The sequence below is a fragment of the Zea mays genome, chromosome 6 (assembly GCF_902167145.1).
Source record: "Zea mays cultivar B73 chromosome 6, Zm-B73-REFERENCE-NAM-5.0, whole genome shotgun sequence".
NCBI classification, from domain to species: Eukaryota; Viridiplantae; Streptophyta; class Magnoliopsida; order Poales; family Poaceae; genus Zea; species Zea mays.
The window spans coordinates 117,194,216-117,219,401 of record NC_050101.1 but is presented as its reverse complement, the minus strand read 5'-3'; the positions used below and the strand labels follow the sequence as shown (position 1 = coordinate 117,219,401).

The following is a 25,186-nucleotide window of genomic DNA, read 5'->3' as shown; positions in this document are numbered from 1 at the left end:
CAATTAAGTCCATCATCCTGAACAACACGAAAAGGAGAAGTTGCACATTTTTGCACAATTAACACAAAAAAAGTCAACAGAAGGAAAGAAGGGCGAATGCTAAACTGAGAAGCAAGAGTAACAAGAGGACCTGCGTGACATGTTTGTCCATGTCAAGGTCAAAAGTGAATCAGGGCTTAGGTGTCCAATCTAGGTAAGGCTCTGATTCTATTCATATCTAACGCACCGCGTCTTCCCCTGCAGCGACACCTTAGTGCTGCTAAGCGGCCGGATATGGACCGCAACCTACAAATCAGAGCAGTTAAGCGACCATAAGCATTCATGTGCTCGATGAAATGCTAATGGGCACAGTCCCGCGCGAGGAGAGCTCTGAGCAGCTCGAACTGTAGTCCAGACGGCCGCTCGAGTGCTGGCTCGACCTCCACGACGACGAGCACGCCCACGAGACGCTCATCACTCCGTGTCGGATCAGGGGGAGGGGGCTCACCTTGACCTGGGTCGGATCTGTTACCGCCGCGTGTGTCGCCTCCGGACAGCCGCTCGAGTGCTGGCTCGACCTCCATGACGACGAGCACGCCCACGAGATGCTCAACACTTCGTGTCGGATCAGGGAGAGGGAGGCTCACCTTGACCTGGGACGAAGTAGCAGCCCGCTCTCCTGTGTTGCGCAGCGCTGTCCACGCGAGGGAGTCGGGCGGTGACGGAGGAGAAGGGACACGTGGCACGAGGAACCGTGCGACCGACAACCTGAATGTTCTCGTAGTGGCAGGGGTGGGGCAGAGGGGCGTCACCATGGCTGCTGGATCGGGCGGCGGCAACCCTAGACAGAGAGGTGTTTGCTGGGACGCAAGCGCGAGGAAGTGCAGGGGGACGCTGACATTAAGGGCCCACTTGTCATGGTCGGGGTGGGCATAACGAGGTGCGAGGAAGAGCCGCTTCGTCGATGGAAGGTGAGCGCCGGGATTGGATTGGGATTGTGGGGGCAATGGAGTTGATTGCGGGGGCGGCCGCGGACGTGGGAATGAGACCGTTGATGGCAGCGATGAAAGCGTGACCACCATCCGAGATCGGAGCGGAGCGGTGGATGTCGGAGGTGGGAGGCAGAACCGTGCACTATACCGGTGTGGACGCCTACGCTCTGCTCTTAAGAAGTAGTAGAGATATGAGGATAGAAGGGGATGAGGCTGCGTCAGATGGCGGTGTGGGGGCGTGACATCCGGTTGCGTTCTGACGCTGCGTGAGCGCGACATGCAGGGAGGGCGAGCCCCACAAGGCAAGACTGACGATGCACGCAGGGAGGGCGAGGCGGCACTGGGCATGCGCGGAGGCAGCTTTCGTAGGGGAGGCCGGGGCACAAGGATGGTCTACACTATTGTATTAATAGTTAGTAGAGACTATTTTTATAATCTCTACTACTACTTACGTGAGTACTGTAGGCGTCCACACAATCGCGGTGCACGTTTTGCCGCTCCGCTCACGCCCGCGACCGAACCCTCCCTTGCATCCCGCAGCCGCCAACGCTCACCTTCCATCCTCTGTGCAGCCCCGCATCCTGCAGCTGCGATCCGCCAACGCTCACCTTCCATCCCCGCGGAACCCCCAACGCTCACCTTCCATCCTCGCGCACCTTCATCCTCGCGGATCCCGTGCTCCCTCGGGCGTTCCCTTCGCGCCCGCCCGCAGATCTCCCATCGACGTCGATGCTCCGCGATTAAGGGGATCCAAGGCCAACAAACAGCATGGCGCGCGTGTTGAGGGCATGGGGAGGAGGTGCGTGGCCTCCATCAACGCTCTCCTACCCATCTGCTCCGCGATCCCCGCCATTCTTGTCGCTCACCTTCCATCGACGACGCCACATCGACCTCAGCAACCTCTGCCCACCTACAAGAACAACCGGTGAGGCTTGCACCACACCGTGCTCTAACTACGCAGTTGAGTTGCTGCTCTAACCACTGCTCCCCACAACTCTCCCCCTGTTACAGATTCAACCACTGCCCCCTACATCCGCGCCCTCAATAGGCGTGTTTTGTGTTTTTTAATTATCTTCAATTATATATGTTTGATGACCCATGGGGATTGAGCTCATATGGATTTGCTTGTGATAATTTGACTTGGATCCCCCCTCATATGGATTAGCTACCTGTTCAGTACTGTAGGCGTTTTGTGCTTTAGATCTGGTTTAGCAAAGCCTGTTTGGAACACTGGTTTTACTTCCTATAGTTTCAGAAATTTAGAACTGCTGGTGTTACCGCGCATCAGCTGAAGATCGAGGCCATCATGTTCTGTCTGTAATCTGGACAGATCTGCTGCTGTTTTCAGCTGATGCGCTGCTGGTTCCTGTTTCCTTAAGAGGTATTTTGTCGAAGCCATCATGTTCTGTCTGTAATCCCTTCTATTTTGAATCTTCGTTTGTGATGTGAACGCTTTTGCTTGACCATTCCAGATGGCTGAAGGCATCACCAAACTTGGAAAGGCTTTCTTTCTCCTCGCTAGATAACCCTGATTTGTGAACTAATGTGCCTATTTCCATATCAGAAAATATAGCCTACAATTATGAGGTAAACATTATGTGTAAGTAACTGTATACAAAGGTGAAATGGTGCATGCAATTTAACATAATAAAATGCAAAAAATATCCAATTACCTCAACTCTGAAGTCCACAGGAAATCGATGTTTTGTGTCCCACAGAATATCAATCTCGTTCCTATGAAGTACCAACAAGTTGTCTTCAATAAAAGCTGTGCTAAACACGGCTCTGAACAACATAACATAATTTCTTTAGTTGTGATTTTATTTTGTTTTTAAAAATGTCTCCACGATTTCTTATAGGAGTTGAGTGGCATGATAGTCTTCTGCTTAAACATAAGTGATCACACAAGGAGATAAGCCGTATGAAAAATGTCGTGGCCCACCACAATTGTTCACATTGGATAAGTATGGAGATGTTGTCTTTTGTGAACATTTACTATGTAAATGTTTTCTGCAATTGAACACTAGGATTATTCTTCAAATTTGATGTTGCTGCTGGTGCTGGAGCCTCAAAAAGAACCTGTGAAGCTGGTTGCTATTGTTCAGCAGTTCAGAATTAAAATAGTTGTTTTTAATATACTAATGCATAGTATGGTGACTATGTTGACTTGACGTTTTTATTTTAAATTTATTAAACTTGCCAAAAGAGGATCAATGTGTACATTGGGGATAAGGGTCAAGCTAATTAAATTCCATGTGAGATTAGATGTTAAATTAGGACGTTGATAGATTTTGGGATTTATTGGTAATAGCTAAGAAGTTGTCATCTCATCTTGCCTTGTGGTCTTTTAAATTGGAACCTGGCCTTATCCCTCAGGTAAGTGCTTGTTCTATCATTATGTAGATCCAAATGCAACCAACTCTTTGAGACCGCATATTTTCCAGAGAGAACAATGCTCTTAAATAAAAAACTTATTTACCTCTTGTTGACGGGGCACAACATCAAGATGAGTGAAAGCCCAGCTCCCCGAATCTGAAATATTCTGACTAACATTGAAGCATCTTATTAAGTGTTTACCAAAAAGTTCAAATGGGGTATAATTAGAAAAATACCAAGAACCAGAGAGAATTAGACAACATGTATTAACATCTAAAAAGGAGGTACTCCGATGCAACAATGGTGACAGTAGGAGACCACCAGCGGAACTCACATCCGAGACCTCTTGTCTGTCCCAAGTGATTCATGGTGTCAATGATGTATAGCTTGTCTTGTTGGTAAATGCAAAAGTTTATTTCCCCTCGTACAAGTGTTTTAAATCGTTATGCTGGTATTCTGGTTGGTTTATAAATTATTAAATTGTAAGCATCTGCGAGCACATGGGTTTATGATCGAAAATTGCTATGAAGAGGTAAATAGTTAACTGCATTATTGCACCCCTTCTTGTCGTAGCCTCTACATGAGGTGAGTTTTGTATTGGTTTTGGCACTCCAATTCAGATGAGTTTCAAATTACGATTTTTATTAATTCCAGGCATGTAATTGTACCATAAATTGCCAATATGCAAAGATCCCCATTTCCTTTACTTGCATATGAAGTTGCATCGATTTTTGGATGAATTTGTCATAATTTTAACCATAGTGTTGTCGATTGCATAATTCACATTACAGATAAGAGTTGAACTCGTATCCAGCTACCTATTGCTGACCTGTTAAGCCAAACCGTTACTACATTGCAATTTCAGTTCCTTGTTCTTGGCCTTGGGCCCTTCACCTCGACCTTAGTTAGGTGATATGCTTATTAATTATTTTCATGCAACCTCATAAATACAATTTTACGTTCCTATAGTGTCACTGGATAGCATAGTTATTTCTTTTGCAACGTTTCTGCATTTAATTGTATTGGTAGGCTTCTTTGTTTAAGCAAAAATTTTATCTGGGTATTTTATTATGTCTAAAACTGGTTTCAGATACTATGGGCCCCTTTGGTTTGTGGCCAGGTAACACACCATTCAACCTCAGGCCACCAAAAATGGACGCTTGAGGTTACTGCCTTTCCAGGGTCCAATCCAAACAAGACCTATGCTCTTTTATTGTCAATTGTGTCGAACACTTACTGCTTGAATCATTGTGCATTTGTCAATGTGTGTACCACACTTGCTCCAAGAATCAGTCTTTTGTTGATGTGTGTAGAACACTTGCTATTCTGTGTTGCTATTCCAATTTTGTTTTGTTTTGTTACCTCATTGGCATAGCAAAGCAAAACTTTTTAGCAACATGAATGAAAGAGGTAAGTGTTACTTTCATCTTTCTATTCTATGTTGGAGACCAAGGAATCCTTTTTAGCTTTACCATTTGCATACCTTCCTCACGGTTTCCCTATTTTGGTTACTGCAACCTCTCTTCTGGTCTAGCCCTCAAGAAGCAATAAAGAATGCATACTGCTCTACAAACAAGTATATTCTAGAAAATACCAAACAACTTGGACCAGGTGGTTCATCGACAGTTCTGCTATTGTAGTTTATGGTAAGGACATGTGGATAGCAAATGTAGGTGACTCTTGAGCTGTTGTGTGTGAAAGATGTGCTTTCCTAAGAAACTCATTGCTGACCATGAGCCCCATGAAACTAATGAAAGACAGAGGATTGGAAAGGTAATTGCATCTTATTATTTACAACAATGATGAGAAAAAATGTACAAGGAAATGTCTTATCTGATGATCATTGCGAATGCATACTGTGTTTTATGATCTTATCTGATGATCATTGCATATGATTTTTTACTTGACTAGCATTTTATATGGATTAACTTATATCTTAACATTTTATTGTAGCTCCTTCATTTCTAGATAGTAGGAGGGGTTGTATCCTAACATTCCAAATCAGCATCTTCCATTGCGAATCTGGTAGCTTTGATCATTTCTGTCATCTTTTGCTTCTTCATACTTTGGCAAGGTATAACAACCGGTAACACATAAGTTATGTTAACATGCATTATGTTCTATGAACAATTAGATTTTTGTTCACAAGCACTGGTTGTGCATAGCAGTAATTCATCTTTGTTGCTCCTACAGTCCTACTACACTCGTTTTGAGCTAGAAATTTCGTACTTAATCACCATTACAATATGACATGTGTTCACTATAGTTATACTTGCATTCACTTTGCAACCAATACCTTGTCAGTTATTTTTAAAATGGTCTTTGACTAATTCCTTCAATGTACTACTGATCTACTGCATCCCTGTTAACCAATACCACTAATCTTTATTAATTTGACTTTGCCTAGAAACAACATATGTGTAGGATATGCACAAAAGCATTTATTGAGTTGAGTGGTAATATATACTGCCAACTCCAAGGGAATTTGATTTTATTACTCAACGCTTATGCCTTTCATTTACTACCTTCATTCTTTTTTTTTCAAAAGTGTTTAGTGCATCAACATTGTTTTCAGTAAATGTCTTTGACTGTTGCCTTTTATTGCCATATGTCAGGTCGTTTTGTTGCGCTGTTGTGCACGCGGTTGTAGGGAGGGCGCATTGTAGCGGCTACGAGGGACCGATGTTCCTGTGTGGCAGTGACAACGACACCGTGGAGCTAAGACAATGTCGGCAAGCTGATTTTTCAGATTGGAATCTATGGTTCTTTTTAAAGATCGAAAATGTTCTAGCATCTTAAAAAGATTTGTCAGAATGTAAACATTTGTTCCGAGGTCATTTAGGCCTCAAACATAATTTCTTGGACTTATTTCGTTGGAGGGAATGAGACATCTCGAGATCTAAATGTGTATGGAAGATCCAAATATATAGAATATATATTTTTTATGGGTATCAAATATGACTGTGTGCAAAGCACGGACATAGTACTATAATAATAAGATACTATAACAATAAAAAACACATTTGTACATAATTTATCATGGTATTATATATTGCCAATAAGATACTATAACAATAAAAGATACATTTGTACATAATTTATCATAGTATTATATATTGTCTTTGCAACGTACGGACACTTCAGCTAGTTATCTAAAGTCTTAAAACGCGCTCGCGTTTTGGCCTCCCTCCGTGTTCCCGCGCCACGGTCCTCTCGGCTGGCGACACGTACACACAACACAGCAACGCTTTTTCTCACTGCGCGAACTGGCCCAGAACCAGCACCCACCACGTAAGGCTGAATGTGAGCAAGGCCCCGAGCAGGCCGAGGCCCAGCCCGTAGACGGCGAGCCAGCTGAGCAGCACGAGCTGGCCGCCAGGATGTAGGCGCTGGCCGCCGCGATGCTGCGCCTACAGAAACTTCTGGATAGGGAAGCTGGTGGCGTACGCGAAGATCTGCGGGACGAGGCTGTAGGCGAACTCGGCGGCGGCGCCGGCGATCTGCGGCGGCGCCGGCGATCTCCGGCGACTGTCCCAGCAGCAGCGGCGGCTCCGACAGCGCGTACACGGCCTGCGTCTTCGTCGTTGTGGGTGCGTCGCAGCCGCGGCTAGCTCTGTCCTCCCCGCCACCAGCTCTGTCCTCGCCGTTCCACCGTCACAGCCGCCGTCCTTTCGCCAGAAGTCATCGATTGTAAGTCTGTTTATTGTTCAGAGCTCACCATCCACAGATCTGTTTACCACTGTCATGTTCCCTGTTCGCAGTTCGATTTCCCCAAATCCGTTTGCCACCGTACGTGCCTGTCTGTGTGCGGCGCCCCTCGCCATACCCCGTCGTAACCTTCCGCCAGTTCGCCCATGCTGATCCCGTAGACCCCCACGCAGCAGCTGCAGGAGAAGACGTGGTGTGGTGCGTTCCCCTCGTCAAAATCGCCGCTGCACGGATCCACATTTTCTCCACACCTCTGCACTGTCGAGGCATGGGCGACGGACCTGTTCTCCGGTCTGCGGCAACAGGACAGTACCTCTTTCACTTTATTTATTATTAAATGCCTCCCTCTATCTCTATGCTCTCCCTCCCCTCTTCGCATTTTAGGTCCCTACATCTACCGCTGTCCTCGAGGACTCTTTGGGTTTGTTATTTTTTTTTTGGAGTTGTCAGCTGCCGTCAGAGTCCCTCGCTTTGCTGCTGAACCCTAGAACTTGCCAAGGCATCTGTTGGTGCGCGTGTTAGCTATTATTTTAGCCAGTCATTTGCTTTACAAGAAAGGACCAGATGAATCTGTCTTACGTTCTTGCTTTGTTTAAACCTAGCTAACGTGTTCTATTATACACTAACCTCCGTTTTCTTTGTTTCTTGTTCTTTTTCTAAAGGATACGACCTCCCAGCGATCGAGAGGACCCACAATGGGTTAGATCCCATAGTGCAACTCACGCTCTGGATGCGAGTTCATATACTTCGAAGGGGACATCGATCTGAGACCTTCAGTAGAGATAACATCACAACATTTGGTATGGAACACTTTTGATCTATTTCTTTGGATGCACTTTTCGTGGGTTAACAATGTTGTTGTTCCCTGATTTGGTGTTTTCCTACTAAAGGACTTACCACAGTCAGCTCGAATGGTTTGTTTTTCCTTTGCGTATATGTACTTGTGTTTGTGTTTTTTTGGGTGGTGGGATCATGGTATACTGTTGGCTGGTTTTCCCTCTTGCTACTGTGCTCGCTCTTTGATCATGTGCTTCTGTCGTGTCAGTGCCATGGTGTTGTGTTTCTTTTGTAATTGTGTAGTCTTAGCTCTGAGGCAGCGTTACCTCGGGTCCCACGTGTGGCTTTTTGGGAGTCGGTTTTCGTGTGTTGTTGACCCCTGCAGGTTACTCTATTCAAAGTTCTGAAAGTTTAGCTTATTAGGATATGCATCTACCTGTGCGTTGACCGCAAACATCTAGCTATTGCGTGTAAGGGGTTTCTGCAAAGAGTAAAAGGGTTCGCATATAAATTTGGTGGCCAATCTATTATTTCTTAGGCTAGAAACAACATTGGCTTCGGATGGTGGGTCTTCTCCAAGGTGAAACCAAAACAGTTTGAATCAATGGTTTGAATTATGGTTACACAATAAGCATTAGCACAAAATATATTCAGAGATTCCCTGCAGTCTGATCCTCGCATACAGTTTAGTTGGGTGAGAAAAATAAATTTCATGCTTAATTGTGGTTGGGACTTCTTAGCTCCCTAGAGCTCTTTATTTATGCTTGCAGACGTTCGGGCTGTGTGCTCGGAACTTAGTTATCTCTCTTATTTATAGTTGCGGTTCTTTGTGCTATGGAACACCTGCCTTGCTACAGCCCCGATGATGTTGGTGGGACCCTTTTGTCTAAATGTGTTCCTGCATATGCCCTTCACCTCTTTACTGCTCTTCTTTTCCTGGTTGTGTCTATATTTGGTTCTTCTTCGTTTATATATTCTGAGATTGATTTTGTGTCCTTTGCTTCCTCTCATAGACCCTTACCACATACTGGTGCTGCCTTAGTTTAACTTCCTTTGCTTACCTACGGTTTGGGAATATTTGCTTTTGATGTCGACGTCAGCTGAATGTAGGCTTTTGCTGCTGTATAATTGTGCCTTGTCTCTTTTTTGCCCTCCTTTTGTTGGTTCTATCCATGTTTTCTTTTTTTACATGTATGTGTTCTTATTGTTTATGTATTTACTTGTTCTTATTATTTACAATTGTTGCTTCAGGAATTTGCAACGTGCTTCCCCTTCTGCCCACGTGCTCGCTCCACTGAATACGCTGCGTATCAGGTATGTCGCAGGTTCTGCGTGCTCTATTTTATTTCCTGTACTTTGGTTAATTGTTATGGTTTACTTGTTACGTTTGCACTTGCTTCATACATCCATACTAGAATTTATCCTGTATGCTTCTCCTTTTTGGCCATCTTGGCTTTACCTCCCTACTTGCTGTTACCTCTGGTGGTATTCAAAACTGATTCCAGTGTGATACCTGTGCTCTTGTCCCATACCTAGACACTCCATTTGCGATTCTATAAACTGCTGACCAATGGACCATGAGCCATGTCAGAGTACTGGTCGCTCTCCTGGAAATGAGAGGAAAAGGAGACCTACCACCTCTGGTTTGTTCCTTTGGCCACTTTTTCGTTTCTATTTACTGACTTGCGCTGTTTCTGGGTCCCCTGCTTGTTGCTCAATCTGTTTGCAAGATGATGACCTTGTTTCTTAACCAATGGTTGCCACAGACATACTTGTATTTTCTCCATCGGACATGACCGCTCAGACATCCTTGCTTAACCAACAATGCATCCCTATTTGGCCGACGTTTCCACTAAGACCTCGTACGTATCATGTACATCTATTGGGATTATGATGCATCACACGCTCATTCTTATGCTCTCCTCTTCGTTGTGACCTGGTAAAACATAGATCCTAGATCGTTGTTGCATTTCCCTAGAGAGGCTTCCACCTCCAATAGACACCGTCGAATTGAAGTGAGAAGGCGAACACGAGCTTGTGCAGCACAGGCTCCATGCTCGACTCTACCTGCTCCTGCTGTTCCTCTAAAGGACTCCTACATTGCTCGCTTGAAAGGTCCCCTGCTAGGCGCTACAGTCTCCACATGCACGTGTCTTACCTCTGTTGTGTTTTGCTGATCCATTGTTGTTTTGTGTTCCTTCAGACAACAATCCATTCATTTCTTATTATGGTGGGCCGACACACGAATGCCCTTTTTGCGGCGCCTTCTTTTGGTTCCAGGAGCGTGTCAAGAGTGCTTCTGCTGTAACTCAGCGGAGGATTGTCTACAACCTTTGTTGTAAGGGTGGGCGGATCAGGTTGGAGCCTTACAAAAAACCACCTGAACCTCTGCGAACTCTTCTGAGGTTTGATGGCGACGCTCGCTCAAAACGGTTTTTGCGCCAGATACGATATTACAACTCACTTTTCGCTTTCACCTCCTTGGGTGCTGCCGTCGACAAGGCTATAAACAATGGTACTGCACCGTATGTTTTCCGAATTAACGGTGTGGTTCATCATCGAATTGGAACGTTGCTACCTCGTCCAGGTTCACAGCCCAAGTTTGCTCAGCTTTACATACATGATCCTGACGCTGAGCTCCAAAGTAGGCTCCACATTTTTGGGAGCGATGATGCTGGTGTTGCTTGCCCAGACTCCGCTGTTACACAGTCCTTGATGGAGATGCTTGACGCGCATAACGAGCTTGTAAAGGCCTTTCGTTGTGCTCGTGAACGCATAGAACAAACACACAATAGCGATATAACGTTACGTTTATTGGGTTGCAATACTAGACACGATGTCCAATATAATTTGCCTTCAAGCGGTGAGATAGCTGCCATAATTGTTGGTGATTACTCATCTTCTCAGTACACATACGATGTCCTTATTCATGCTAAGAACCATGGTCTCAAACGTGTTTCACATTTGCATCCGTGTTATATGGCTCTGCAATATCCACTCCTTTTTCCCTATGGTGAACATGGATTCCATCTTGGCATTAGGTATGCGGATGATGACGTGAACGAACGAACAAAACGTAGATACACGACGATGCTTGAGTTTGTTAGATACCACACACACTATAGGTTGCGTGATGCAAACCCGTACACTTGCTATGGTAGGCTCAGTGATCAGATTGGTGTCGATGCATATTCTACAATCGAAGCCTCTAGATTACAATTTATAGCTGACCACCAGAAAGATTTGCGATACGAAACAGTGCAGGGTGTGTCTGATGCCATTGATAAGGGTTTGGTTAGTGCTGATTCTGTTGGAAGCAGGATGGTCGTTCCTTCGTCGTTTACTGGTGGTAGAAGGTATCATGTCATGAACTACCAAGATGCTATGGCAATATGTAGAGTCTTTGGCCCTCCTGACTTATTTGTGACCTTCACGTGCAACACTAAGTGGAAAGAAATAGCGGATGCCATTCGTTTTGAAACTGGACAACAACCATGCGATCGCTCCGACGTAGTTGTTCGTGTCTTCCACATGAAAGTCGATGAGTTCGTAGCTGATATCAGGGAGGGAAAGACGTTTGGCCCTGTACTTGCAGGTATGCTGACGTTTGTGGCCCTTTAGGTGTTCTTCCCACAACCTATTACTTTCCATATCAAAACCTCGTGTTTACACAAACATTTCTGCAGCGCTATATACTGTGGAGTTCCAGAAACGTGGCCTACCCCACATCCATTGCCTTGTTTGGCTGGCAAACCGCTCCTCCGACTTTGATGCCTCCACTATTGATGGATTTATTTGTGCTGAGGTACCTGATTTCAGGACTGACCCATTGGGATATGCGTTGGTTGACGAATTCATGATGCACGGCCCATGCGGTCAACACAACAAAAGATGCCCTTGTATGAAGAATGACAAATGCTCAAAAAACTACCCTAAGTCCTTCCAGGCTGAGACTATCGTTGATGATTTTGGATTCATGATCTATAAGAGACGCGATGATGATAGATACATTGTTAAGAATGGGGTTAAGCTAGATAACAGGAGCGTTGTTCCTTATAACATGTCATTGCTCAAAAAATATTGTGCACATATCAACGTTGAGTGGTGTAACAAATCAAACATGATTAAATACTTGTTTAAGTACGTTACTAAAGGAAGTGATCGAGCGAAGATATATTTTGAGGTGACGGCAAAGACAGCCAACGCATCACCTGAACCTCAGGTAGCTCCTCGCAATGAAATTCAAGAGTACATCGATGCAAGATACCTATCCATATGTGAGGCCATCTGGCGTATTTTGGAGTTCGACATTCATTTTAGAATACCTGCGGTTGAACGTCTTGTTGTCCATTTGCCCAACAATAACTATGTTCGGTATGAACCAGGTGCTACCCTAACGTCTCTCCTAGAGTCCCCCGCAGCAAAAAGTTCCATGCTAACTGAGTGGTTTAACACCAATGCAAGAAATCCTGGATACCGACACCTAACATACTGTGATTTCCCTACTGAGTGGTCCTGGTACTCTTCGGATCGACTGTGGCGAAAAAGAACCCCTTGTCACAAAATTGGACGGATGTACTACGTTCATCCAATGGCCGGTGAACTGTACTACTTGCGCATGCTATTGATGATAGTTAAAGGTGCAACGAGTTATGTTGATCTAAGGACATTTAGCGGCACAATATATGCTACCTTTCGCGAGGCATGTGAGGCGAGGGGCCTTCTTGAGAGCGATAACGAATGGAGCCTTCTCTTTGACGAGGCCATCGTCTCTGCCTCATCGCACCAGCTACGCCAACTCTTTGTAACAGTTGCCCTCCATTGCTCGGTTGGCAATGTTCGTGCTTTATTTGATAAGTACTGGCTCTATTTCACGGATGACATTCACCGCTCACTCACCCACGCAATGGCCAATCCACGCTACGTTGTGCCACCGGAACAACTTATGCCGCTGCTGATAAAGAAGCTGACACAACTATTTTCTAATAGCGGAGGGAATATTGAAGACTTCAACTTGCCCAAATTGTCTGCACGAAATGATCCCATGTACGAAAATAGGCTGCTTAACGATGAACTTGACGTTGAACCGTTGGTGTTGTCCATGCAAGGCCAATCTCTTCTGTCCCAACTAAATACCGATCAGAGACATGTCTATGATACCATTATCGGTAGAGTTCTATACATTTAGCAGACTCTGTCCCAACTGGATCCCAACCTTCATCAATTTCGTCTGCGCGGGCTGCATCCAAGTCTACGTCAGCAGACTCTGTCCCAACTGGAGGTACCTCTTTTCAGACACCACAGAGCACCAAAAGCTACAGCAAGGATAAGGTAACCCATGCTTTCGAACACTCAATACATTTGTTGTTGCCACCAACTCAGGTTGCCTTACAGACTATGCACTTCGATGTAGCGTGCAAGGTCGCCAACGCCACTCTCAAAAGGTGGGTCCTCAGCTACCAGACAGGTTGCGAGGAAGATATTAGGAGGCTCAGCTGATAAAACTGGTGATGGCCATGACTTGGCTTCTGGCATTGCTGATTCTAGGTACAGCCTCTGCCTCTCTGTGCCTTCTTGCTTCCATTCCTGTTGTTGCTTCCATTCCTGTCGTATGCTGGGCCAACAGTAACTCGTATGCTTCCATTCCTGTCGTTCCAGACTCAAGTAAAAACAATCCAGAAACCCTGCAACATAGTGGACATGTATCATCTGATGTTTTCTAGGCCAAACGCCATATTTGTAGGAAAGTTGGGTTGGTAATGGAACTGCCCATTACTTTTAGTTATGCTGCATGACAAAACAATCTCAATTTAAAACTGCCAAACCTTAAACCTACCACGAGTTTAGTCATTGGAAAACTATAACAAGGGTGATAATAGCATAAAACATACCTGTGCAAAGAGCTCGGAAGTTCTCTATAGGAAAACAAGTTGTAGGGGCATTAGTTTTCTCTTATCTCATGAGAAGATAGTTTTGAATAGTTAACAATAAGTTCATAATACCTGCTGTCTTAGGAACAGTCTTCCCAAAAAGCCCCATGACAATCCGACCTATGAAAGCTGCTGAAGATTTTCTAAGCACTGGTGAGAGAGACCAAATAGCTAGACATCTAAAGTGGCCCTATTGCTCCATCGTACGCCGTAGCGTGCTGATCTGACTATCTGACATTGAGAAAGCGAGAGGGTGGCGCAACAAACCTGCGGGCTTGCTGTCAATCTCGACATCGAAGTAGACCTTGTGGGTAACCTCCGTTAGGTCCTTCTTAGCCTAACAAATCAGCAGCCAGACACAACGGTTAGTTGCTTGGATCCCGATCCAACAATCCAATCAAACAGAAACTAGCGCGAGCGTCTGAAACAGTCACATCTGCTCCTTGATTGACCAATGTAAGAACTTAAGCCACAAAATATTACCCCAACTTCTTACTCATTTAGCAAAAAAAGTATTTTTATCTGGAACTTGTTGCCTTTGCTGAATATAGCTCTGGGCAGAGCCAAAAGTACTTAGCCAGTGAACAGTTTCCTCTATAGGCAGTTACATAATCATATATTTCTTGCCTAAGTAAACTGTCTAAGGCTATTGGTTTGCGATCAAGACCCTGTTTGTGTAGCCTTGAGGTTGTATACATGTGCTTAATATCTTTCTTTGGTATAACATTAACTTCAGAGACCCCGCGCATAATATTTATGGAACTTTATACTCACATTCTTATATTTGTTTGCAGCCTTAACAAACCTGCAGTCTGAACACGTCACAGATGATGTCTTGCCTTTTGTGGATGTACATCTTGGTCATCTCTGTTTATCGCTTTTGTGGATGGATTGTTCAGCTGGCTTTAGTAGATGGAATGGGTCTGCACTTGTAGCTGCGTAATGTTTGTGCCTAGCTGTCTGGATTGTGCCAGCCAAGAGTTGGCTCTAGGTACCTTGTAAATAGCTCTGGTTTAGTTGCATGTCCCCCACTGTATCGACTAGCCGTAAACTTGGACCATGTAATCTTATTATGTACCAATTTCCAGCTAAAACAAGCCTCAACGTCATACTATGGTGCACGTTTAAGTGCGGTGCTACAACTTTAATGTGAATTATTTTCGAGATAATCGTGTTCTATGTTCTGTTGAGTATCTGTTTTCTCTCTCTGAACTAAACAATTTAGTTTGAGATTTAGTCATCCTCTATTTAATTTGATTATAGCGTGTATAACTGTGTATTCATATTTTCCCTATGCTAGATAGGGCGCCCGAAGGGGCGCCGGCTGATCTAGTATTTTATATGCCGCCTGCGCTGCTGCGCCGCTGGCTGCCCGGCTGCCCCCTCACCTCGCGTGCTCGATTCCCATCTCCCCCCTCCCTGCGCACAGCCGCACACCAGTACCACCAACACCATTCAACAGACGCCGCCGCCGCCGCCGCCGCCCCTCATCCCTGTCCCGTCCCGTCCCGCGCGCGGCCGCCGCATCCGTCCGGGCCTCCTCGTCTCCCCAGCCCCGCTGCCGCCGGTGAGCTACGCCTCCTCCTCGCTTTCTCCTCCCTTTCCTTCCTTCCTGTGCTGTTTGGCGCCTCCTCCTCTCTTTATCTTTGGATTCGGCGCTGAAAATTCGATGGAGGGAAACGCCTTGGCTCTCGGGATGCCCGCGGATGCTACTTGTGCGTGCATGCGTTGCAACTCTGGCACCGATTCCGTTCCTTCCTTGCGGCGGCGGCGGAAAAACAGGAGCTTCTCCATCCTTCCCTTCGTTCGTGCTCTTCTTCTTGTTATTCCGTTTATCGGTCTGGCGCAGAAAGAAACAAGAGATGCGATCTAGTCTGCTACCGGAGTCCCCGTACGTACCCAGTGCTCCGCGGCTTCGGCAGGGGTGCTGCTGGCTGCAGACGCTGATCTGTATCCACCGGCCACCGCCGTTCGTGTTTCTCCATGTAAACGGTGGAGGATTTTGTGTCTGTTGGCTGCTGCTTCCAATGCGCTCCACGAGAGACGAGACCCTCTCTGCCAGTTCCCTTGTGTTTCAAAACAGAGCTCGAGTTCAAATTGCTTATTTAGTTTCCTTTTTCTCTTCTTACTTATTGACAACTTGTTCACAGGGTTCATCAGCAGAAGCTGCTTGCTCCGCCGCCGCCGCCCTCTTCCTCCTCTACTGGTACGCTCGCTCACTTGCATCGGTTTCTTCTCTTCCCACGCTTCTATTCAGAGCATAACAGTTGCTAATCCCCTTGTTGCGCTAGCTTAATCTTAGATTTTGCTTCGGGGTTCGGCTCAATTTCGTCGGATGGATATCGATTGGGGTCGTCAGGAGGGCGTTCGCGAGCGGCATGCGCCCCGACAGCTTAATTTTGCTTAATCTTAGATTTTGCTTCGGGGTTCGGCTAAATTTCAGGCGTGCCCATGAAGCCATTGGGGTCGTCAGGAGGGCGTTCGTGAGCGGCATGCGCCCCGACAGCTTCAAGGCGGTGCAGGTGCTCACAGCGTGCGCCCGCGTCGCGGATCTAGAGACCGGGGAGGCCGTGTGGAGGGCGGCACAACAGGAGGAGGGGGTCACGGAGAGCGTGTTCGTGGCGACCACGGCGTTGGACCTGTACGTCAAGTGCGGGGAGATGGAGAAGGCTAGGGCAGTGTTTGACGAGATGAAGAACAAGGATGCGGTGGCCTGGAGCGCGATAGTCAGAGGGTACGCCTCCAACGAACATCCTCGGGAGGCTCTAGACCTTTTCTTCGCGATGGAGGTGGAGGGAGCGAAGCCGGATTGTTACACGGCGGTCGGGGCGCTCTCAGCGTGCACGAGGTTAGGTGCATTGGATTTGGGATGACAGGCGGTTGAAATAGTGCACTAGGATGAGGTCCTTGACAACCCAGTCCTGGGCACTGCACTGATCAATATGTATGCTAAGTGTTGGAGCACAAGAGAGGCATGGATGGTGTTCCAGCAGATGTTGGAGAGGGACATCATTGTTTGGAATGCGATGATCATGGGGCTTGGCATGATTGGCCACGAGAAGATTGCATTTGTGCTTGTTGGCCAGATGAAGAACTCGGGTGTGAAGCTGAATGATAATACCTTCATTGGATTGCTCTGCAGCTGCACACATACTAGCCTTGTGAATGATGGGCGGCGGTATTTTCATAACATGACTCATGTATACAGTATAAGCCCTAGGATTGAGCATTATGGTTGTATGGTTGACCTGTTGAGTCGTGCGGGATTGCTGGAGGAGGCTCATCAGCTGATTGGTGACATGCCAATGCTGGCAAATGCCGTTGTATGGGGAGCACGCCTCGGTGGTTGCAAGATCCATCGGAATGCTGACCTTGCTGAATATGTGCTGAAGCAGCTCACCCGACTGGAGCCATGGAATTCTGGGAACTATGTCATGCTTTCTAACATTTACTCGAACAGTGGAAGATGGGAAGATGCTGCAAAGCTTAGGTTGGAAATGAAGGCAAAGGGGATTGAGAAGGTCGCTGCCTCTAGCTGGGTTGAGCTTGATGATAAGGTCCACAAGTTCTATGTTGGGGACGATTCACATCCTCTTTCAGATAAGATCTATGCAAAGCTTGATGAATTGGGCCACGGCATACCTTGTAGATTGAGCCCATAGCAGCCCATATATGAAGAAAAAACAAAAGAAAAAGAGCCCAACACGTAACAAGCAACATCTCGCATTGATTTTGAAGCGTGAGAATCTGGTCTGCTTATTCTGTTCGCTGTGTTTCTTTCGTCCACTCAGCTTTCCGCAGCCGCCGTTTTACGTTAGCCAATTCTGCTGTCAGCTTGCCGCTGTCCGCTCGTCCTTTGAGCTTTGGTAGGTACTAACTTGAATACTAGATGCATGCTTCTTTGATTCACCACCATTTATCATCAGAATGTCATAATATTGTAGGTCCAAATTATCGTCTCTAGTAGAACAACGCCGGTAAATTATGTCAATCATGCAACAACCGCCGTGCTTACTATTTTTTTTTACTTTAAGTATATATAATCTTAGGAAATACTGTTGTCCTACCATGAATAGCGCTCTGGTGACTAGCTAAACATGCTATTAGAATATAATAAATAATATATCGATCTACTATATCTATATGTGTGCAATCTGTTTTATATATATTTTAGATTACATATATTTAAACTATACTTATATTGTATTCTGTGCTGGTTTGTCAGGTTGTGTCTCCCAAATATCTTGCCTTTTTGTTGCATTGGACTCTTCTGTGGTTAGAATGGCAGCACCCAAGCCCATTTCTCGTCTTATTTCTCACGTCATTCTTGATTTGGATGGCACCCTCTTAAACACAGGTGACTTAAAACTTGGAAACAACTATGATTAATGGTTTTTTGAGGTTTAGTGTACTGAATTCACCTATCTGAGCTGACTTCGATTCTCTTGTCGACTCTATGTGGCAGATTCTGTTGTAAGTAAGGTAGTAAAACCATTTATTCTAAAGAATGGAAAAACGTGGGATAGCAAGAAAGCTCACAAGCTAGTTGGGAAGACACCTTATGAAGCTGCAGCTGTTGTTTTAGAAGACTATGGACTCCCTTACTCTACAGAAGAGTTCCTCTCGATGATTACTCCGATGTTCAGTGAGCAGTAATGCAATGGAACTTCTATGCACTTGTATTTTTTTTCCAGAAGTCACACTGAAATGCTATATGTAGAGGCCTAGAGGGGGTTGTTAAATGTGTTTGACTGTATGACTGCTAGCTCGATGTGATCCATTGGTTATTCTTTGACTGTTTGTAGATGTGGGTGCCTGTTTCCTTGCCAGTGAATTGTTAACTTCCCCCTGAGTTACTGTATATCTTTGGACCTTGATTGGATACACCTCATATCGCAGGTGGTGCAACTTAAAACCACTTCCAGGAGCTAATCGACTGATAAAACATTTAAAGACTAACGGGGTGCCTACTGCTTTGGCTTCAAACTCACCAAGATGTAACATAGAAGCCAAAATTTTCTTCCAACAAGGTATCTCTGAAAATTCTGATTAGACACGATCTTTTTCTTTTCATGTTGAGTTACTTATTAGTGAATTTGTTATTATCTTGTATAGGGTGGAAAGAGTCTTTCTCTGCAATTGTTGGTGGAGATGAAGTAGAGAAGGGGAAGCCATCCCCGAATATGTAAGATATCATGCTGCATGATGCCACCATCTCATACTCCAGATTGATTAATGCATCTCATTATCTTATTTCTGATATGTTGATGTGATGGTGTTCAAGATTTTTGGAAGCTGCAAAGAGAATGAACTGTGCTCCTTCAAATTGCTTAGTAATAGAGGATTCCTTGTAAGTTTTTCCTTCTATAACTTTATATTATATATTGCATACTCTTCATAATAAGTAATAAAATGTTTTTTCCTTGCTATATTTTAAGAGAACAATATTATGCTCATATTTGGCAGATAATTTAGATATAAATGCATTATAATAAGGTACCATAGTACAATCTTGATGACTTTGTTTAGTATACAGAATTATGCCTGGCACCTAGAATTTCTATTGAATTAAATGTTTATTTTACATGAATAATTATTGGATGACATCATGTTTCATTTATTTTATTTTTTCCTGCTAACCATTCATTTTAATGCGCGGATATGATTTAACATGAAGTACTTTAGTGAAGACATTACCTTTAAACAAACAAACAAACAACAACAACAACAACCAGCCTTTTGAAGTGTGTTTGGTTGCGGGACAACTGGGATAGTTGGGGACAATCATTTCCTTGGGCGTCCTCTCTCATCCATCCAATTTTGGCGGACAGATGGGGACATCACTGGGACGGTTCTGTCCTAACCCCTGACCCTGAACAAAATAACCTTATTGAAGGGATCGTTCCATCTCGTTTTGTCCCGTCATTGCAACCAAACACCCTTAGTTTCAAGCACATCAAGGTAGGCTAAAGTCACCAACAAACCCATATATCTTCCTTGTGACCTCATCTATCACTAATGCGAAAAAAGTAAGGGCTCGAAATTGGCCCTTGATTCAACCTATTTTAATTGGAAAGTCATCCGTGTCACCAATGGTAGTCCGAACACTAGCCACAACATCATTGTACATACCCTTAATGAGGGTAACATACTTTGTTAGAACTTTATGCTTGTCCAAAGCCCACCATATAAGATTCTTTGGTATCCTATCATAGGCCTTTTCCAAGTCTGTGAATACCATGTGTAAGTCCTTCTGCTCCCTATATCACTCCATCATTTGTCTTATTGGAAAATTTGCTTCTATGGTTGATCTTTCAGACATGAACCCAAATTGGCTCAAGTAACTCTCCCATAGCTTCATAGTGTGGCTCGTTAGCTTAATCCCTCTGTAATTAGTACAACTTTGAGCATCTCCTTGTTCTTGAAGATTCGTACTAAAATACTTCTCCATTTCTCGGACATCTTGTTTAACCAAAAAAATATGGTTGAACAGCTTGGTTAGCCATAGAATAGCTACATGCCCAAGGCATTTCCACATCTCTATTGGGATACCATCTGAGCCCATCGCCTTGCCCCCTTTTATGCTCTTCAAAGTTTCTCTAACCTCAACTTCTTGGATCCAATCATCTATTTGTATCTTTAAAGAGTTATCCAACTGAATAGCCATATTCCCATGCTCACCATTGAACAAATGGTCAAAGTACTTCCGCCACCTATTTTTTGATGTGTTCCTCTTCACTAAGAATTGATCCATCACATCCTTCATGCATTTAACTTAATTAAGGCCCCTTGTCTTCCTATCGCGAATCCTAGCCATCTTATAGAACATCTTTCTCCCCTTCCTTTGCGAAAGGCCTCTAGCCGAGTTGGTTAGGTGGTCTGAGTAGTACTCCTCAGGTCCTGGGTTTGACTCCCTGTGAGAGCGAATTTCAGGCTGTGGTTAAAAAAATCCCCTCGTTTGTCCCACGCCAAAGCACAGGTCTAAGGCTCGGCCCCGGTCGCGGTCGTTCTCACATAGGCTTCGATGCCGCTATGTATTGGTGGGGCTGGGGTTCAGGGGTTTTCTTGACCTGTGTGAGAAGGTCTTCTTCTTAATACAATACTCGGGGGCTGTCTTATCCTCGCAGGTCGAGTTTTAGTATTTGGTAAAGCTCATTGTAGGCTCGACCATTTGCCTTACTCATGGCTTGCTTCGCCGTCTTCATTGCCACCTTATACCTCTCTATGTTTTCCGAACTCCTATCATGGTATGCCTATACCACTCTTTCTTGTCCTCAATAGCCTTCTGTACATCATCAGTCCACCACCAAGTATCTTTAAGTTTACTTCTTCTCCCTTTGGTCACTCCCAGCACCTCTAACACTGCCTTCCTAATGCAAGTCGCCATCTTCGTCCACATGTTGTTTGCATCTCATGCTCCGATCCGAGTGACCTCCGTGACAACCCTTTTCTTAAGGACTTCTGCTGCCTCTCCTTTGAGCTTCCACCACTTCGTTCTCATAATTTTGACTTGTTCCTTTTGGGCATGAATCTAAAAGTGAAAGTCAGCCACCACAAGCTTGTTTTGATGTTTTGAGAGACAACACACTCTCCAGGAACCACATTACAATCCAAGCATGATCTTTTATTCTCTCTTCTTGTGAGAAGAAAGTTAATTTGGCTCGAGTGATGGCCACTACTAAAGGTCACCAAATGGAACTCTCTTCCTAAAGATAGTGTTGGCAATCATCCAGTCATACGCTACAGTAAAGTCCAAAACTTCCTCTCCCTCCTGATTCTTACTATCATACTCAAAACCCCCATGAGCCAACTCATAGCCTTGCACTTGCTAAACCTACATGACTATTGAGGTCTTCTCCTATGAACAACTTCTAACTGGGGGAGGTATTACCTAACCATGCTATCTAAGTCTTCCTAGAACTATCTTTTAACACACTCATTGAAACTTACTCGAGGGCATACACACTTATGTGCATAGTCCCATTGACACTTATGTAACTTTTAACACACTCATTGAAACTTCTGTGTTCTCCACCTTCGCTTTTCGGACCTTCCATTTTGTCTCATGAACGGCCAGGATATTTACATCTATCTTCACTGTGGTATCCACTAACTCTCTTAGATTATTTGTAATGGATCCTACGTTCCAACTATTTAGACAGATACTAGTTAGCTCGACTAGCTTCCTTACCCCCCCCCCCCACGCACCCGTCAAAAGCCAGATATGAAGACCCTTGATCATTTAACACTACACCCAGGCACCGAGGTAGCGCATCACTAAGGAAGCGACAGCCTGATCCTTGCTCACTTAACACCGTGTCTAGATCACGACACAACACATCACCAAGGGGATGACGGCCCTGCCCTTGCCCATTTAACACCATACACGGGTTCCAATATGGCGCGTTGCTAAGAGGGTTATGCCCCAATGGTTTTCTCTTGGGTTTCATCTCTATCAGAGTAGCTTTAGTTTTTATGTTGGCTCGTCAGGTCTAACATAACTCTCCTCCTTTATCTGGACTTGGGACCGACTATGTTGAGACAACATTGGTGGAGTTAAGACATTACCTTTAACATTGTAAAAAAATGTTATGCTAGGCCAGGTGTTACAGGTGGAAAAGCTGCAGAAATGCATGTCATAGCTGTACCTTCAATACCCAAAAAGACTGCTGAGTTCAGTTCTGCTGATGAGGTGATCAATTCCCTCCTTGATGTGAGGCCTGAAAAGTGGGGGTTGCCACCATTTAATGATTGTATGTTCAAAGTCTTGAGCTTCTCTATACTTTTGTTCATTGAGAAGAGAACATTATGTGGGTTTTAAGCTTATCTGTCGATAAATGTGCTGTGCAGGGATTGAAGGTACCTTACCAATAGAACCATGGTTTATTGGTGGGCCTGTGATCAAAGGATTTGGCCGTGGTTCTAAAGTACTAGGAATACCAACAGGTATGACTTGCTAGAAGCATAGAAGCTAAATGTCAAAAGATTTGTTTAAAATATCTCCTTTTTTTGAAAGTGCCGGTCTGGATTATTTAGTCAACCTCTTGTATATACGCATAACTGTACCTTACTGTTATATTCACCAAAGCGATATATAACTGCTGCTCTCTCATGTACAAGGTTGGGTGATGCACCATAATTTTGTTTCCTATATAGTTATTGCATCGAGTGTTCCCCCCCTCCAATTAGTCTACTCATATACATTATGCTATAGTATGACCCATAGTATACCACCATTATGTATGAGTTCATATTTGTTTCTTCTATGCTACTACACGTGGTTTTTCGTCTGGAGCATTGATGGCTTTGCTTCTGTACTACAGCAAATTTACCCGCGGAGAATTTTTCCGACGTAGTGTCAGAACATACATCAGGGGTATACTTTGGCTGGGCAGGACTTTCAACGCGTGGTATATATAAGATGGTTATGAGCATTGGCTGGAACCCATATTTCGACAATACCGAGAAGACAGTAGTGGGTGTTCTCTCACACCACATGCATTCCATGCAGCCATTCTTCTACTACTACTTCTACTACTTTGTTCTAAACGCCATCCACTGTAGGAACCTTGGCTGCTTCATAATTTCGGCGAGGACTTCTATGGCGAGGAGGTGCGCCTTGCCATCGTTGGCTACATAAGACCTGAGGTAATTGAGTGCTAAATTTACAGCAGCTACAACTGTCTCAGTGAGCTGGAATGCATGTGCCTGACTTGCGGCGGCATGGTTTTGAAATTCTCAGGCCAACTTTCCTTCGCTCGAGAGCTTGATAGAGAGAATTCACGAGGATGGAAGAGTAGCAGAGAAGGCACTAGACCTGCCAATGTATGCCAAGTACAAAGACTCGCCTTATCTGAGAAACCCTTCGAAGCACGGGAGTAGTACTACCGGTGGGACCCAGTCTGAGATGGATTCCAAGTGACAACCCCCCTACAGGGCCACTAGATAATATGTTACTTATTTTCTCTATGGTAAATGCGTCGGTGTTGATGCAGAAACAATTGGACTCTCTGTGAGCTAACTCGCTTCTTAATTTTCGGAAGTAGATAGTATTCCTCGAAGTGGTGTTTTTACTTTGTAATATAGAAAAAAATAAAGTGGGGTTGTTGAAACTTGAGAGTCAAATTCCGAGACGTTATGCACGTTTTGATTTCTGAATTAATCGATTGGTATCACTTGTACTGTTTTTATACGATGATGCTTGAACCATTCATTTGTCATTTTAATTTGATATACTTGAAGTCAACAATATGCTTGTCATGTATCTGCCCATATGTCTCACTCGTGAGCATTAGGTGTCAGTTGAGTCTTGTTGGCAGGCTTGTTTTTTTTTTTGGGGGGGGGGGGGGGGGGGGGATATGTATGCCCGACAACATCCCTATACATATTGTAAGTGAGTTCGTATATTAATTGATATATGAGAGACAATACATCTACATGTATATATAGGAGAGGAAGGTGAGAGGTAAAAGGAAGCCTTCTACACCAAAGGAAAGATCCTAGATTAAAATCAGATCCTCAATCAGAGGGATTGAGATCCTCCCCTAATTCTCTCTATCTATATCTGTGTCAAGACTTCCATACAGACCAGCCGGCAGATATGCCAGGCGATAGGCCCTGCTGCACTTTCTAACCCCTCGGTAGTGTTAGCGTCCGTGGAGTGAACGTTAAGCTTGGTCCAAAATTCAGTGAAGACTGATGACGACAAGCCTTTAGTGAAGATATCAGCGAACTGGGAAGTCGTCAGGACATGTAGCACGCGAACAACACCGAGGGTAACCTTTTCTCGGACGAAGTGAATATCAATTTCCATATGCTTGTTACGCTGATGCTGAACAGGATTTGAGGACATATAAAGAGCGATGATGTTGTCACAGTATACCAATGAAGTCTTGGGTAGGGGAACATGTAGCTCTGCCAACAACTGTCGCAACCAGGAGACTTCAGTAACTACATTGGCAACGACGCGACACTCAGCTTCAGCGCTGGAGCGTGAGACTGTGTTCTGGCGCTTGGAGGACCAAGAGACGAGATTAGCACCAAGAAAGACAGCATAACCATAAGTAGACCTCCGAGTGTCTGGACAGCCAGCTCAATCAGCATCAGAGTAAACCACAAGTTCCATCTGCGAAGAGGGGCTTAAATGAAGACCCAATTGAAGAGTGCCTCTGACGTAGCGCAGGATACGGTTAAGGGCTGCCAAATGGGGTTCCCAAGGATCGTGCATGTGGAGAAGAGAGTCAGTGTCTGGTGTAGAATCTCCCCTCTAGGCATTGAGAAGGGTCGGGTCCATTTCGAGATGATGGAAGGGGCAGTGGATGCACGAGCATTTGTTACTCCATCCAGTGACGTCGGAGCTGCAGCTGGTTCTGTCTCGCAGGGCCCCCTCCCGCCCGCGACGCAGACGCCATCGAAAGCGCAAGT

At 44.9% G+C, this 25,186-nt stretch overlaps 2 protein-coding genes and 1 long non-coding RNA gene across 6 annotated transcripts; 2 read left to right on the top strand and 1 right to left on the bottom strand.

Moving 5' to 3' along the window:
* The first annotated feature begins 1,566 nt into the window (after positions 1-1,566).
* Positions 1,567-6,255, top strand: LOC103629900 (uncharacterized). Its single transcript, XM_008650996.2, has 2 exons — positions 1,567-1,896; positions 5,963-6,255. The coding sequence occupies exons 1-2, from the start codon at positions 1,760-1,762 to the stop codon at positions 6,144-6,146; spliced, it is 321 nt and encodes a 106-aa protein (XP_008649218.1). The 5' UTR covers positions 1,567-1,759; the 3' UTR covers positions 6,147-6,255.
* Positions 6,256-13,700: 7,445 nt separating this feature from the next.
* LOC103629899 (uncharacterized) lies at positions 13,701-14,118 on the bottom strand. The gene is made up of 3 exons (XR_554702.2): positions 14,030-14,118; positions 13,835-13,882; positions 13,701-13,747 (listed from the first exon to the last, which is right to left on the bottom strand). It is a non-coding gene; the product is annotated as an uncharacterized lncRNA (long non-coding RNA).
* A 993-nt stretch (positions 14,119-15,111) lies between these two features.
* Positions 15,112-23,954, top strand: LOC100280513 (uncharacterized). 4 transcript variants are annotated; one of them, XM_020538925.2, is made up of 13 exons: positions 15,112-15,329; positions 15,913-15,968; positions 16,206-17,628; positions 17,988-18,119; positions 18,228-18,414; positions 18,662-18,792; positions 18,878-18,947; positions 19,047-19,112; positions 22,361-22,515; positions 22,613-22,708; positions 23,086-23,237; positions 23,327-23,410; positions 23,505-23,954. In XM_020538925.2, exons 4-13 carry the CDS (start codon positions 18,044-18,046, stop codon positions 23,682-23,684), a joined length of 1,197 nt encoding a protein of 398 aa, XP_020394514.1. In that variant the 5' UTR covers positions 15,112-15,329; positions 15,913-15,968; positions 16,206-17,628; positions 17,988-18,043; the 3' UTR covers positions 23,685-23,954. The 4 variants fall into 4 exon arrangements, with proteins under 4 accessions (XP_020394514.1, XP_035815448.1, XP_035815447.1 ...); XM_035959555.1 differs by having other exon boundaries at positions 15,131-15,329; positions 16,065-17,628; XM_035959554.1 differs by having other exon boundaries at positions 15,131-15,329; positions 16,054-17,628.
* The last annotated feature ends 1,232 nt before the right edge of the window (positions 23,955-25,186 follow it).